This window comes from Rhodnius prolixus, unplaced genomic scaffold (assembly GCF_049639745.1).
Source record: "Rhodnius prolixus isolate KJV_2025 unplaced genomic scaffold, Rpr scaffold_27, whole genome shotgun sequence".
Classification (NCBI taxonomy): Eukaryota; Metazoa; Arthropoda; class Insecta; order Hemiptera; family Reduviidae; genus Rhodnius; species Rhodnius prolixus.
This window is the reverse complement of record NW_027411607.1, coordinates 743,947-760,971: the sequence shown is the minus strand read 5'-3', so window position 1 is coordinate 760,971 and position 17,025 is coordinate 743,947. Positions and strand designations below refer to the sequence as shown.

General features: G+C 32.4%; 2 protein-coding genes across 2 annotated transcripts; one reads left to right on the top strand and one right to left on the bottom strand.

The window, feature by feature from the left end:
* Positions 1-274: 274 nt before the first annotated feature.
* Positions 275-4,250, top strand: LOC141455161 (uncharacterized). Its single transcript, XM_074130020.1, has 3 exons — positions 275-420; positions 500-666; positions 740-4,250. Exons 1-3 carry the CDS (start codon positions 388-390, stop codon positions 4,248-4,250), a joined length of 3,711 nt encoding a protein of 1,236 aa, XP_073986121.1. The 5' UTR covers positions 275-387.
* A 1,305-nt stretch (positions 4,251-5,555) lies between these two features.
* On the bottom strand, positions 5,556-6,776 carry LOC141455160 (uncharacterized). The gene has a single exon (XM_074130019.1). It carries the CDS (start codon positions 6,774-6,776, stop codon positions 5,556-5,558), a length of 1,221 nt encoding a protein of 406 aa, XP_073986120.1.
* Between the last annotated feature and the right edge of the window lie 10,249 nt (positions 6,777-17,025).

Genomic DNA, 17,025 nt, shown 5'->3' with positions numbered 1-17,025 from the left:
CCTTTAGTAAATTTTATTTTTCTATTTATAGTAAATATTATATAATATCATGGGTGTATATAGTGCATCTGATTACACTTGTGTAAAATCTAAATTTATATATTCTAAATTCGGACTATTATGCCTTGATTGCTCTAATAGTTTGAATATTAATCTTATAGCATCGGTTAAAAGCAAACATTCAGTTCAGCATAAATCAAAGGACTTAAATACTTATCTCTGTTCTTACTGTGAAGAATTGTTAACAGTAACAACAAACGCCGAAAACTGTGATTGGTGTTGTAATGAACTAGATACACTATTATTTACAAGAGCATTTAGCGAAGGACACATCATAAGTTTCGGAACAATTTAAATAAAAAGTAGCCTACCCCAATTACATTAATAATGAATCAATTAAACAGCGTACGCACATTTAATGTAAGTACATTTTTCTCATACTAATAAATATATTTAAACAGCACATTATTAATACTAATATTTTTTGAAATGTTAACAGTGTGATAAATGTAAGATCACATTTTCCAGTGAAAGGCAATATAGCGTTCATCAGGCATTAGCTCATAATGAGCGTTGTAAATATGAGTGTATATGTGGTAAAGATTACATGTTGAAAAAAGATTTGAAAAGACACCAACGCAGATGCACAGCTCGAGGAAATTATAGGTAATTAGTAAGGCCTGTAAAGGTAATATAGTTATTTTTAAATAAAACATTGGTTGTAATTTTGTGTTACCAGATGTAGTAAATGTGAAAGCATTTTATCGGACATTCACAATGGGCGTATGCATGAAGCAGTTTGTCAAACCACAGTTGATAGACATAACGGAATTGCAGAGCTGCTTGCTTTAAGACCAAAGGAAGATAATATTGCACCCTATGAGACTGCATTTGAAGGACGTTTAGCCTCATATTTTATAAGATCACCCTGCTGCATGGACCTATCACAATTTCTAAACAATATAAAAAGCAAAGCACATAGAATTATAAAAAAACATGTAAAACTTTATTCCAGCATCAAGGTTAATCTATGGGTGGACTGTACATTTAAAAATATGCAGGGGGAGGAAATGAGTAAAGCGTTGAAGACATCCAATGAGCCTATATATATGGAAACAGATATGGATGAATATCTCTCCGAGGCATTTTCTAGATTAAAGCGGGAGATGGAGCAAGCAGTTATGTCTAAAAGCGGTTGGAAATTAATATCTGTAGATGGCCTAAGGGTGCGCATAGGTAAATATCCTGCACTTATAATTTCCTCTTACATCCCATTACCAAAAAACATTCAAGCTAAAAAGGCCTGTATCAATGTTAAAAATTACAATGATAAATGTTTTATATATACCATATTAGCTAAATTTGTTAAAAAAAATGCTCATGTCCCCAACCGATATGAAAAAATATTGCTAAAAAATAAATACAATTTCAAATGTATACAATATCCCACAGAATTAAAAAGTATTCCAATTTTCGAAAGAACTAATAATATTACAATAAACATTTTTGGTTTAGACGAGTGCAATCGCGTATACCCCCTTAGAATTGTTAAAAAAAAGTGCCGTGATCATCGAAATTTATTGTTAATAGGTGATAAAAATCATTTTCATTACGTATATATTAAAAATTTCAAAAAACTTATAAGTAAACAAGTACGTGCAAATAAACAGTTAACTTTAATATGCGATCGATGTTTTACACGTTTTGATAAGCGATACAATGGAAAAATTCGATTTAAACGACACAAGCAAATTTGTGGTACTAAAACACCTGCTAAGATTGAACTTCCATTTAAAAAGCCATTTGCAAAATTTGAATGTGTTGAGCGCATGCATCGCGTTCCAGTTGTAATATATCTTGATTTTGAAACCTTTCTAGAAAAAGTTGCCACATGCCAACCTAGTACCGAACAATCGTATACTTTAGTTACCCATAGACATACACCGATGAGTTTTTGTATGTATGTAAAAACTTCTAATGAATTACAAGATTTAGATCACGGTTTGCCTAAAGAACCATACCTTTATAGAGGTCCAGATGCTGCCAAGCATTGCATATTCAAATTAAAGGAAGTTGCAGAAAAGGTTGCGGTATTGTATAGCCATAACATTGAATGCTCGTTAGGCGGTGAAGAAATGGTTTATCATTCGGAAGCATTGGTTTGCTATTTGTGCAACAAACCATTTTTAAACGCCAAACAATTTAAAAAAGTAATCGATCACTCACATTTATCAGGAAAATATCGTGGTCCTGCTCACAACAGTTGCAATTTGCGTTGTCAACTACCTAACTTTTTACCTATATTTTGCCATAACCTTAGCGGTTATGATGCTCATATCATTGTCAAAGAACTGGGGTATGATGAAAAAGATATAGAAGTAATACCAAATTCAGAAGAAAAATATATTTCTTTCAGTAAAATTATAAATAACAAAATCAAATTGAGATTTCTAGATTCGTTTCGATTTATGGCATCTAGTCTTGATAGCTTATCTAAAAATTTAACCCATTTTATTGAAATCTCTAAATTTATTGCCCCAAATTTAATGCATTTGGTCAAACGTAAAGGGGTATTTCCCTATGAACATGTTTCTAATTGGGATAAATTAAATGAAACATCTTTTCCCCCTATTGAGGCATTTTTTAGTTCGCTTAAAGGGGAGGGCATAAGCGAAGAGGATTATATACAAGGTCGTCAAGTTTGGGAAGCTTTTTCATGCAAATCTCTTGGTGAATATAGCGATATTTATTTAAAAATTGATGTGCTTTTGTTAGCAGATATTTTTGAAAATTTTCGAAATGTAACAATTAATTCGCATAAATTGGACCCCGCTCATTATTATACCCTCCCCGGATTAAGTTGGGATGCCATGTTAAAATTTACAAATTGTGAATTAGAACTTTTATTTGACTACGATCAAATTCTAATGGTAGAAAATGGAATAAGAGGGGGGATCAATAGTGTGACGCATAGGTTTGTTGAGGCAAATAATAAATATATGGCCGAATATAACCCAATATTAGAATCCACATATATTACATACCAGGACTGCAACAATCTATATGGGTTTGCTATGAATCAGTATTTACCATATAGCGGCTTTAAGTGGGCTAATCCAGAAGAAATAGATTTAGAATTGGTGGGGGAAACTAGTGAAATCGGTTACATTTTAGATGTAAATGTGGATTACCCCAGTTCTCTCCACGATTTACACAATGATTTCCCATTTTTAGCAGAAAATATAATGATTGATGGACAAAAAAAATTAGTTTCACATTTAGGGTCACGAGTAAATTATGTTTGTCATCACTTAATTTTACAGCAAGCGTTAAGGCACGGCTTAAAATTGGTAAAAATTAATAGAGCATTAGAATTTAAGCAAAAACCGTGGCTATCAAGTTATATACTACATAATACAGAGTTGCGCACTAAAACTAACAGCGATTTTGAAAAAGATTTATATAAACTGTATAACAACTCCGTCTTTGGCAAAACAATGGAAAATGTACGAAAAAAAATTGATATTAAACTTGTATCAGACCCCCAAAAATTAGACAAATTAATTGCTCGACACAACTGCATAAATTGGACTATTTATACTGAAGCACTAGCCGCTATTCATTTTGCACGAACCAAAATTTTATTTAATAAACCTATCTATGTAGGGCTTACAGTGCTTGATTTATCCAAAATACAGATGTTTTATTATCATTATGATATCATGGTTCCTCTCTATAAAAATAATTTAAAACTTTGTTACACTGATACTGATTCCTTTGTTTATGAAATTAAAACTGATGATTTATATCAGGAAATGTACAATATGCGCACCCATCTAGATCTGTCTAATTATCCAGCTAGTCACAAATATTACTCGGAAGAAAACAAGAAAAAGTTGGGGAAATTTAAAGATGAGGTTGCTGGTAAAATCATTTCTGCATTTGTGGGGCTACGACCTAAAATGTATGCGATTCAAATTTATAATGAAGGCTCCTTGAAAAAAGCTAAGGGGGTGAAAAAAGATGTACTTAAGAAAACTATTACTTTTGAGGACTATGTTGCTTGCCTAATATCTGGTTTACCTATTAAGCATAAAATGAATATGTTCAGGTCAATGAAACATCAATTATTAACCATAGAGCAAAATAAGACATCTCTATGTCCTTTAGATAATAAAAGACGTATTTTAGATGATGGTATTAGCACAAGGGCGTTAAACCATTACAAAGATTTAGAACAAGATTCTTGAAAAACTAATTTTTAAATCTTTCTGTATATTAAATATTATTATAAATATATTTTCTTAACCAATTTTTTCGTCCTTTTTTCAAACCCCATAAAAACAATAAAGGTGGTGATTTAAGAAAAAACGAAAAATTATAAAAAATTTATTATAATAGTCCTTGTTTTATAAACCACATACAATTTGAATTATACAATTTATGCATATTACATGGACATTTATCAATGCTGTCATCAGTCTTACCATTTATGCAGGGAGTTCAAACAGTTGAAAATGCACTGGCTTAATGTGATTTCTTGCAGTATATTTATAGTTAATTAGTGGCCTTATTATATCTTATGAAGTTGTTACTAGAACTAGTTATTAATTAGTTACTAGAACAAGATTCTTGAAAAACTAATTTTTAAATCTTTCTGTACATTAAATATTATTATAAATATATTTTCTTAACCAATTTTTTCGTCTTTTTTTTTTAAAACCCATAAAAACAATAAAGGTGGTGATTTAAGAAAAAAAACAAAAAATTATAAAAAAATTTATTATAATAGTCCTTGTTTTATAAACCACATACAATTTGAATTATACAATTTATGCATATTACATGGACATTTATCAATGCTGTCATCAAATTCTGCATTACAATAAACACATTTGATAGTACGATTTCTGCAATGGATGAATCCATTAAATGCTAAAAATTCCGGATTTATAACACCATGCCATTGATTGAATGTTTTTTCTCGAACTTTAGCATTATTAAAATCAACATTTAATCGATTTTGACACAACCACAATGATAATTTTTTAACAAATTTTAGAGAACAATTATATTTAACTTCCTTATGATATGCACACTTGGTAAACTCTAGCGATGGTAAGCACTTAAGGGATGGACAGCCAAAGTCTTGCAAATTAAAGACGTCTTTTCCAATCAGTTGTTCTAGGAATTTACATTTTTCAAGTCCTTTTGCAAATAGATAAACATAAGATGAAGTAGAGTTTTTTAATATATTTTCCACTTCTAAATAATCAGTAGTTCCAGCTTCCCAATTGATTCCATGTAAATTTTTATAGATCCATTTATTAGTCTGTGAATGTGGATTTCCATTAAACTGAGTGGGTGGTTTAAATAACCAGTGCTTCAACTTTGTAGGATGGTCAACGTCAATTATCGATAATTCCTTTATGATGAAGAAATTTTGTGAATTTAAATAACCTTGAAAATCAATCACTGCGGTACTCATTGTAAACAATAACTAAGTGTTATTGTAGTAAATTTTGTTTAAATAAGTTTTCCCCCTCCATAACTAGTTAAATTCTTCTAACTAATCCAGAAAGAGGATTATATTCAACTAGTGCATCATGTAATATTAGAGCATAAGCGTTTGTATTAGCATTGAAATTTTCGGAAGCTTCCATTTCTATTCTAATATCAACAGATGATGATTTAATTATCTCTGATTGACGTGAGCAGTCGATAACTATAATAGGGGCATAGGCTTTAAACTGTTCTTTAGACATTAGAGGCTCGTTTTTCTTTCCATAATAACTGTGTTGAAAATTTTGGTACATAAAATATAGAATGGAATAATAATTTTTGCTAAAATCAATGTTTAAATCATCATAAGGGTATGTTTCCGAATTTAAGTGTAATTTAATATTTGTAATATTGGCATTGTCAAACAGCGATGGATCCATTTTCTTATTAGCTTTTCTATTATTTTGTAATGCGAAGATTACATATCGCGGTTTTTCTAGATTAGTGCTGGTTTTTAATGCCCATGCATGGTCTTTTGTTAGAGGTAGATGCGGATACTCTATCAAATCCCACGCTCTAAAAGCCATATGTATTGTTTTTCCTTTATTAACGAAATTTAAAAAATGTAACCTTTGCTCATCGGAAACTTTAACATGGGGTATCCTCCACTGCACTGATTTAAGAGTAACTTTGGCATTTTCTTCGTCTTTGCTCACTATTACAGCATCCGTATCACTTCTACTTCTATGAAGAATCAATTCCTGTTTACCCTGTAGAATTATCTTATTGTAATCCTCAAAAAATCCCATCACAGTATCCAATGGAATGCAAACATCGAAATTTCCATCTTCATCATTTATTTTAGACAGTTCATGGGGAGGCATATAACCAGCCATCTCAAGAGAAGTTATTTTATCTTTATTAAACGATACATATCCTTTAAGAATACTTGTTATCCCCGGGTTACGAACTTGATCGACTAAAACTCCATTTAACCTGTATTTGATTTCATCAAATAAAAATAGTACACCATTTCTTACTAATCTCATATCTTGGTCCACAGTGGTTTCTGTAGCCCCCTCTCTTATTAGTTGTCCTTGAATATGCAAGTAACTTTTTGATGGAACTGTGTAAATGTCCTGTTGTTGTATAGCAATAATTATTTCATCTGAATTGTTTAGCGATTGAGTGTATGGTTGATGGGTATGATATTCATAGTTGGTTATTCTTTCTTCGAAAGTCACCGCATCACCAACATTTAAAATCTCTTCCATTTTGATTTCACTAAAAACCCCAGCTCTTCTTCTAAAAATTTCACGTTTGATGGTGTTAACGTTTTGTATGGCACACTTTTATTAATGTGAAATTGTAATTTATCCAGACCGCTTTTATACTTTTGCTTGAAATCAACCCCCATTTTTCTTTAGATGTAAACGAATAGTTATTACTTCTTTAAGAAAGTCAACAATTTTATTATCTTGATCTGTTATTGTAATCGTAATATTGTCTAATATGTCAACGTTAGTTGGGAAATAAATGACTGGTGATGGCTCATGTACCAGCTTATATCCGGGTGGAACTATGGGTGCAAATTCATATATACTGTGCATAGGTTTTCCATTTCTGTATGAACCCGATGCAATGCTACAGTTTATTGAAATAGTATTTACGCTGTGAATATTTACAATATTATTGGACATATGTTTTACTAATGGTGGGAGAATTTCTTCTTTAGTAAATCCTAGCAATGGGCCGATGGATTGTTCTTTATTAAAATATATAGGCTTTGTACATGTTAATTCTACTTTTAATGTATTCACATTTGCTTTAAGGTTTAGAGAATCTGGTGATTGCATATGAGTTTTTAAATAGTTTGCTAGAGCCGAAATTTCATAGGTACCTGTAGGTATGCTGATTACCTCATCACCATAATAAAATTTATTGTTAACATCTTCTATCACATTTGGAATCGAATTGTACGTTTGAAAACTGAGTAGACCAATACTGTAGTTTCCATCTGTTAAATTAATTGATGGAAAAATTTCAGCTGTAAGAGTGCTAGATACACCTGTTAAGGTGAACGTGTAAGACATGACTGACTATGATGAAATATAATGTAATTAAGCATTTTTATAAAGAAACAAAAGGCAATAATGTCCACAATAAGGTGTTTCCCAATCTTGATATCTTCGACGATTATATAAAATTTTGCAGCCGTCAAAATATTTGAGTAACTCTAATGGCGGCCTAAGATTTCCAAATGCATCAAAATAATTGACATTAATACCTTTTTTAACGTATGCAACCCAATGAGTGCCAAGATTATCCGACGAATCTAGATTAACAATGGCGCATTCATTTATTTTAGGCAATTTTGGCAATGAATCTCGCATATAAACACCCCTAAAATTAGGCACGTCTTTAGCGAATTTAATTAATTCTATATTTGTAAGTGCTCTGTTTGGAATTAGTCAATCTTTTGTAATTAAAAGGCCATATCCATTTTTGTAGGGATTAAGGTATAACCCCGTACCAATTTTCTGCGATACCAGTTTTCTGTTATGTCTTTTCATTTCTTCTAAACGATCTCTTGCAATTTGCGTATCTTTAACTGCTTTAGCTATTGCCGATGCTCCACCTGCTAAACTTCCAAGGGCGGATAGTCCTGCAAATAGGGGTACAAGAAAAGGAATTATTCCTCCAGTCCTTGGTATTGGTAAAATTCTAGGTATTTTTGACGGTTTAGCCTTTTTTAAATAAATTTTTGCCTTTTTAAGAGCTTTGATTGATGCATCGTTAATAGATGCAGGCGATGTTACTTTCGCCGCCTTTATAACATCTTTTATTGTTTTCATTTTTTCTTTTTCCCACCGCTTCCACCCCCCAACTTAACTTTAGCTTTCATAACGTTGGTTACCGCCCAAGCTGCTGCTTTTTCACCAAGTGATGCGTCACTAGCTTTTGCTCTTTCCCAAGCCTTGTTCGCCAGTATAAGGTCAGCCTTATGTCTTGATTCTAAATCACTATGCTGAGAATATGCAATATCATGCTCTCTACAGGCCTCGTCCAAACTATTAATTCCTCTATCTCCACGATCTAATCTTTTTTGCAACTTAGTTCCAGGACCACAGAATCTATAACCTGGTATATGCGCTTCAAATGGTAGTCTGTTTATGATCGAATTTATAAGACCTCTTCCAACGATTTTCTTTTTCATTATGATACAATAAACCAATCAAAACACTATTTATGCATTTTAGCATTGTTATGCGCTTAGTAAAACAAGATGAAAGATTACCTATTGGTAACCTGATATCAATTTGGTTACATTGAAAAGTCAAAAATTAAGTCGACATGGAATATTACTACCGGACTGTGTGCGAGCGTTAGTTTGTGGATCGTCAGGTTCTGGTAAAACCAATTTAATTATCTGTTTACTTGTGCATCCAAATGGCTTAAAATTCTCTAATGTATACATATGTAGCCAATCACTTCAACAGGAGAAATATTCATACCTGGCAGAGGTGTTTAAGCTAGTGCCTGAAATAGGATACTTCACTGCCAACTCCACGCAGGATATAATAACACCAGATCATGCCGAATCTAATTCTATTATAGTATTCGATGATATATCAATGGATGAACAGGAGAATATTAGAAAATATTTTAGCATGGGGCGTCATAAAAATATTGATTGCTTTTATCTTTGTCAAAGTTATGCAAGAATACCAAAGCATCTGATTCGCGATAATGCCAATTTAATTATTCTCTTTAAGCAGGATGATTTAAATTTAAAACATGTTTATAGCGATCACATTAGCTCACCCAGTCTTTCATTCGATCAGTTTAAACAAATGTGCAATATTTGCTGGGAGGATCCTCACGGGTTTTTAACTTTGGATAAAACAAGAAATATAAAGAATGGTCGGTTTCGAAAAGGTTTCGATATCTTTATCTATATATAGATTATCTATTAAATAGTTGCTCATTCCATCATGGACCCTAAGGTTACTAAACAACTGATTGCAACTTCTAAATCATTACGTAATAAATTTAAAAGTATTAAGCGTGGTATGATGGTTGAGAAACAAAATATCTATGAATATTGGGATAATCCGAACGAATTAGTCGAGCGGCATAGGCTTTTATATGCATCAGCGAATGCGGGTCATACCGGCCATGAAAATGAAATGCTATCTATAATTGAAGAGTTAAGAGAGGCTGGTATTATTTATTAACAAAGTATATATATTAAACTGGTTTATTTATATTGTTTACTTCATGCAAGCAATATGTCTATTGACAAGTTTGGGAGATCTCTTCATCAACCAACATTGTTCCAAGTAAGTGAAGATAATGAAGGTGAATACATAGACTTTGAAAACAGACGTTTACAAGGAATCCAAGATCCGGTTAATAATTCTGATGCGGTTAATAAGAATTATTTTGAACGACGTTTAACTAATTTAAATATACGCAATACTGATGACATTCTTACAAAGTCAGGCTTGGAAAGTTATATAAAGCAAAAAGGTTTGATAACAAAATCATTTTTAGACAGAGAGTTTGTTTCTAAAAGGTTCCTATTAGATACTTACGACGAGGCCAGAAATAATGTTACTAACACTTTTGTAAAAGATATATTTACATTTATACAAAATAAACTAAGTTTATTAGACCCCAATCTTCTTGTAAATGTGGCAGTATTAAAACAAATTTTATCAACAAAAGATTAGAAAACATGTCATTCAAGGAGGCTATTGTAAATGAACTGCATAAGCCAGCACGAGTGCATTACCCTAGAAGACGCACTCTGTTAAAAGGTATAGATGATTTATGGCAAGCAGATTTAATTGAAATGATACCTTATGCACAACAAAATAGGGGTAATAAATACATATTGGCGGTGATTGATTGTTTTTCAAAGTTTGCCTGGGTTGAGCCGGTAAAATCGAAAAATGCTCAGGATGTTACTAAGGCAATGCAAAAAATTTTAATTTCAAGTGGGCGTGTGCCTAATAATATTCAAACAGATAATGGTAAAGAGTTTTATAATAATGTTTTTCAAACACTTTTAAAAAAACACAACATTAACCATTACAGTACATTCAGTCAAATTAAAAGCGCTATTGTAGAACGATTTAATAGAACATTCAAAACTATGATGTATCGATTGTTTAGTTTATATGGAAAATATAACTACACAAAACACCTGACTGATTTGATAAATACCTATAACAACCGGGTGCACCGCACTATCGGCGTTAAACCATCAGACGTTAATTCTAGCAATGCAGCATTTTTATTAAAAAATTCATACTCTTCTTCTGGTGTTCGACGAGATAAACAACGTTTTAAAGAGGGTGATTATGTACGTATTTCAAAAAGAAAAACTATATTTGCAAAGGGTTATACACCTAATTGGAGTGCTGAAATATTTAAAGTAATCACTGTTCGTAAAACAATACCATATACATACTTACTGGAGGACAGCAATAAACAGCCTATTCAAGGTGTGTTTTATGCAGAAGAATTGCAGAAAACCAAATACAGAAACATTTTCCTTGTAGAAAAAATATTAAAGCGTAATAAGAATAAAATATATGTTAAATGGTTGGGGTTTTCAAAACCTTCTTGGATAACCGTAAATGATTTAGTGAATTAATAAATAATGTGTATCGTAGTCTAAAATAATAACATGCCGGTGTAAAATAAATAAAAACAAAATAAACAAATTTTAAAAAATTAAAGTTTATTGATTTTTTTCTACATTTTCAGAATAAACGTTTAATACAATAGGCGCACAAAGCTTTTCCAAGTGATTTAATTGTTTAGTAATATCTGGAAACAAACTAACTAATTTAAAATATTCATTTTTTATTAGTGTAAACCTTGGTGGTTGATAGTTTAGTAGACTTTCCAACCAAGTTGGTTTTCCCTGAATGGCGACAGTTTTTCGTGTAAATTCTTCAAAAAAGATGATTGCGTTGTGCAGCTGTATTTCTTCTAAAGAATATTCGCTTTTCTTCTTGAAAAATGTTTTAAACATACTATCATTGCTTTGCAATGTGCTCCAGTCTTCCTCGTTTAGGTAAATAACCCCTTTTTTGCGTGCTCTGAATGCTACAAGCGGTTTACCTTCTTCTGATAAGCCGGTGACTACTTCCTTTGATTTATAACTGTTAAGCGAATAACTGGTAATAAGTTGCAGTCCTGTTTCACTAGACATTCTAAAAGCTAGGAGCGCACGGTTATAACTAATAAGAATTATACATTAAACCTTTCTATCAGAATCCCCACCAAACAAGTATTGTAATGAAGTATAAATCAAGTGAGAGGTCCGAGCGATGGTATCACACACGCAGGTGTCAGGACCGTCTTGTACTCTTGGATTGGACCATACACATTTGCTATAATGCCCATTTATTGTTTTATCTTTATAATACTTTGAAATTTCCTTTAACTTATTTAAATTATAATCAATATTCATGTATTGTTTGGCCAAAGTGATGTCATCTAAAGTAACTGTTGATAAACTTGATACAAATTTTTTATAATTATCACTGGCGATAATTGCTGAATACTGGTCAGCCATCGTACTAACAGATTTTTTCCAGTTGAAAATGTACTGGCTTAATTTCATTTCTTGCAGTATATTTATAGTACATTAGTGGCCTTATTATATCTTATGAAAGCAAACTGTCGTTCTTTATTAAAGGTTACAACTGCATTTTACATTCTAATGTATGATGCAACAACTGTTGTACTATGTAAAATTGCACCTCGGAAACCTTCAACGTTTAAAACCTGTCTAATGCAGATATAATAAAACTTGTTTCACACACACACGCGTAAAACACATAGACTTACGTAAAAACAACAACAATCTTATAGCCAAGATTTCTACCAGTTATATTAACAAGGTCCAGTTAGTGTAGTGGTTAGCGTGCGCAATTCATACGCTGAGGGTTGCCGGATCAAATCCTGGCCAGAAATTTATTAAATTTTATTTTTCTAATATTTAATTTCCCCTCTCTACCAGGCCTAGTGATCCTGGGGGAGGGGGTGAAAGGCAAAAATAAAATTTAATAATCCCCTCACCACCCCTCTTTAAGTTGCCAGGATGGCGGCCATGTTGCGCAGAAACTGGGGCCAGGATCCTACTTTTCTCCCTACTGAAGTTAACGGACAGGTTGAGTCCTGCATCAAAGGTGGGAGGTATGATTCACCTTAGAGAGAGAGAGAGACACTTGCAAGAGAGAGAGAGGGAAGACAAGCACGCAATTCTATTGGCTAACTATAAGTAACGTCATAGAGTGGGGGGGGGGACATCCGTAACGGTAAAGTAGTGAAGCTTGTAAGGTAATTCGTCATTCGTTGCCCACAGCTCGAGAGGTTAACTTCATACTTCAAAGGTAAGTAATAATACTTTTTTAAAGAAACAATATATTGATAATGATGTGATACTTTCATATAATATTCTTCTTTTAGATATCTAAGTTGGCAAGCTTTTTGAATGATGTGAATACAAGGTCTGCGGGTATTGGCAAATTATCAGATCTAAGAACCGGATACTCATACGAAGTGATGCAATTCGAAAGAATCAACACTAAATTTGGAGATACCATTGTTGCCCATTTACATTATAAAATTAAATGGGAAGAAGGAGAGGTGGACTATGTAGAATTAGATGCTATTCTATACAAACATCTTTTATACAAATACAATACATATATTAAAATTAAATTTTTCTTAATACATTTGAAATTAATATCCAATGTGAAAGAGCATATACATGAAAATGGGTACACATCGTCGGAGTCTTGTTATGAAGAAGACACTGAGTACCATCGTTTAATGGTCTTAATTGGGAAATTTGAGGGCAATCGAATTCTTCTAGGTTGATTACGTTTCCACAATAATGATTTAAAAATTGTTTTTTCTGGAGTCCTTTTACAAAGATTTTGTTGTAATGGGTAAGATGTTTGTGTAGAATAGCATCTAATTCCACATAGTCCACCTCTCCTTCTGTTGACTCCTCCATCTCTACTATAATCTTCTTGAAGCTCTCATTAAGAGAGTCGTCGATGGAGGAGTCTTCATAAATGACTGTTCTTAGTCTTGAAGGCGCGATCACAAGTTTCACCTTTGATGTTTTCAAAGGTCGCCTCCAAGACCAAGTTATATTTCAGGGGAGAATCGCTGTCTGCCATTACTTCCTGAAGCAGACGACCCAATGTTTCTATCTGACCTGTTAGAAATTCCATTGCGTCGACTGCCCCGGAACTTGGAAGGAAAAAAGTTCGAAGAGTCCTCCCAAAGGCTGACTCCACTTCATACAAATGGCCTTGAGCTGCCTCAATACGGGCTCGTTTTGCCATGACTGGTGTTTCAGTACCGCAGCGTCGCAAATGAGCAAGCACCGTTTTTCGAGAAGAATACCTTTCTCTACAATTTGGACATTGGCGAGATTGCTCATTTGCGTCGCAAGCACGTTCATGACGTTCCTTATAGTCCCCCCGTAAAAATATTTTTGCACAATACTGACACTCCATTATTATTATTAAATTATTAAAACACAAAATAAATACAAATATATATATATATATATATATATATATATATATATATTTATAAAACACGAATGTAATAATTAAAAATAAAAATGAATAAAGAATATAAACTAGACTAAGATTAAATTACTAAAGAAATATACACAAGAAGTAAAATTAACTATATAAAATGAAATTAAAAATTGAAAACTTAGAAAAAATGAAATACTAAAAAAAGTGAAATAATACGAATATATATTTATATATTTGTAAAAAATTAATAAAAATAAGTACTTACAGTTTAAAGAAGGCAGGATGCTGGAAAAACTGTTGACACTAAGAACACTAAACACTTTATGACCGCAGCAGAATTCGGAGCGACTTTTATAGCATCAGAAGAATCGATTATGATAATCGATTATTAGTAAAAAGATGAAATGCTATTGGCTAACTATAAATGACATCATACCCAAGGGTGGGAGATATCAGTTAGTTACTGACCAATACAAACAAGGCATGCTCAGACAAGCAAGTTGAGCAATATTAAGCCATATACAAATATTGAGATAAATAAAGAAAAGTTAATTAAAACTTATTTATATTTTATTAATAAGTTCAAAGTTCAACTTACTTTTAATTTCATAATAACAAAAAAAAATGATTAAAGCGAAAGAGGCAGCTGGCTACATGTCCAGACTTGTTGGAGCATGTTCAGGTAATCATACGTGTCATCTTATTGAGACCATAACGATATGTTCATACAGGTTTGTATAGTTGGTAAACGGAAATAATAAGATATATGCTAATTAGTTACGGTTGTAACAAGTTGTGTCATAATGTTTTAATTTTTTCTAGATTTATTCAAAAATATAAATAAAACGGAAATAATATATGAGTCATCATATTGAGACTACAACGATATGATCATACAGGTTTGTATGTAAACGGAAGATATGGTAATTAGTTAAGGTTGCAACAAGTTGCGTCATAATAAGTTCAAATTTTATTTAATTTTTCAAAAAAAAAAAATTAATAAATGCAGCGCATATGTATTTGGGTGCAATTGCCTTCTGTATTAAGATCTCACACAATTTACTGGAGTTTGCGCATGCGCAGATGAATAAGTTAGCAGTGTAAAACACATTTTTATTTAAATAGCAGTGGTTATATATATTACTTGAATTAAGAAATAAATCGATATTAATCAATACATATAGTCAATGTGATAATCGATAGGAATAATCGATATTGCAACTGCCTGCTGTATTAAGGTATCACACAATTGACTGTAGTTTACGCATGCGCAGTTGATTAAGTTAGCAGTGTAAATTATTTTCTACTCCTATCTACTCACACGAAATTCTTTTTCGTCCATTTTTTGAAAATCACTCGACTTCCTCGATTCAAACGAATGCCAAACACAAAGAAATAGACCGATCTGGCTGAAACTTGGTGTGTGTTCTTCCAAGAGATGCTACTAACTAAACATAACCTCGATACGCGCCAGTAGTGCTATCTCTCTGACTTTGCACGGACTTTTCAAACGACCCTCGTATAAGGGTTGATCATCAATAAGTGCACGAAAAAGCGTAACGTTGAAAAACTCCCAACTTTGACAATTTTTTTCTCTTTTTGTATAAAAGATAAAATTCCCAAATTTTCTTTAAAATGTAGGGCAAATCCTCCTTTATAACTGTAATTTTTTTTGCAACAACATAGATATAATAGATTTCGAGAAAAAAGTTGCTGAAAATGAGCAAAAACGGCATTTTCAAAAATGGTTGTTGTTCTTGTTGTTACCTTTTTTGTAAACTGCGTAGCGCCTAAACGCGTGAACCGATTTTCATGAATGAGGTGTCATTCGATTCGGAATTTTATGTAGATGCGCCTTTTGGTGGTCTCGACGCTGTACATCGAATGGAGAGGAGTTAGCCCCTTTATGTAAGGCCTCCTCCAAAATTATTATTTCTAATTTCTCTGTAAATCTTGGCCCGATTTTGATAAAATTTGGTAGGATCATAGGGTTATGGCTTCCCTACGTAACATTAAAACGACATTCTGCTCTTACACTTGTTAAGAGGAAGTATAGCAATCGTTTCAAATTATCGAGACGTGAACCGATTTTCATGAATGAAGTGTCATTCGAATCGAAATTTTGTTCTGACTTGTATTTTAAAAGTCTCGACGCTATGCCTCATAAGGAGGGTAGTTTGCTCCACCCAAATAATAGACAAAAAGAAAAATCTAACCAAAAGGTACAAAAATCTCCTTAACAAAAACTTACAGTTTAAAATGTTAATTAAGTATAAGGGTTGATTAAACGCCAAAATGCACACAAATCAGCAGGTAACCAACATTTCATTCATACTTCATTGATATTATTTAAGTAATTTTACTACATTAACTTTTTTTTAAATTTTTTAGAATTTATTAGATGTCATACCCTTATGCTGGCCAGTTCATTCATAATCTGTGACATCTAATAAATTCTAAAAATGTGAAGGAAATGTTAATGCAGTAAAATTACTTGAATTTTTATAACTAATTATGTTGATATTACTCACCTTTTATTATTATATCAGAAAACTTATAATGAATGAAATGGCCAGCATAAGGGTCTGTGACATCTAATAAATTCTAAAAAATTTAAAAAAAAGTTAATGTAGTAAAATTACTTAAATAATATCAATGAAGTATGAATGAAATGTTAGTTACCTGCTGATTTGTGTGCATTTTGGCGTTTAATCAACCCTTATACTTAACATTTTAAACTGTAAGTTTTTGTTAAGGAGATAATTACCAAGATCTAGGCAGGTGCGTTCCCATCTGAGCCCAAACATGGGTCTCCAGATGCAGAGGCCAGCACCTGCCCTGACCATCAATGAACCATCCTTAAAAACAGAGATGGCATTTATTGGCAACTCGACGGCCGAAGCACAAGCTTCCTCCCTTGCTAGTATCTGAACCCCAT

Excerpts from the sequence above, each read along its gene's own strand:
- LOC141455161 (XM_074130020.1), top strand. The coding sequence starts at position 388 with ATGAATCAATTAAACAGCGTACGCACATTTAAT. Across the intron at positions 421-499 it reads ACAGCGTACGCACATTTAAT|TGTGATAAATGTAAGATCAC; the intron begins GTAAGTACATTT and ends AAATGTTAACAG. Across the intron at positions 667-739 it reads ACAGCTCGAGGAAATTATAG|ATGTAGTAAATGTGAAAGCA; the intron begins GTAATTAGTAAG and ends TTGTGTTACCAG.
- LOC141455160 (XM_074130019.1), bottom strand. The coding sequence starts at position 6,776 with ATGGAAGAGATTTTAAATGTTGGTGATGCGGTGACTTTCGAAGAAAGA.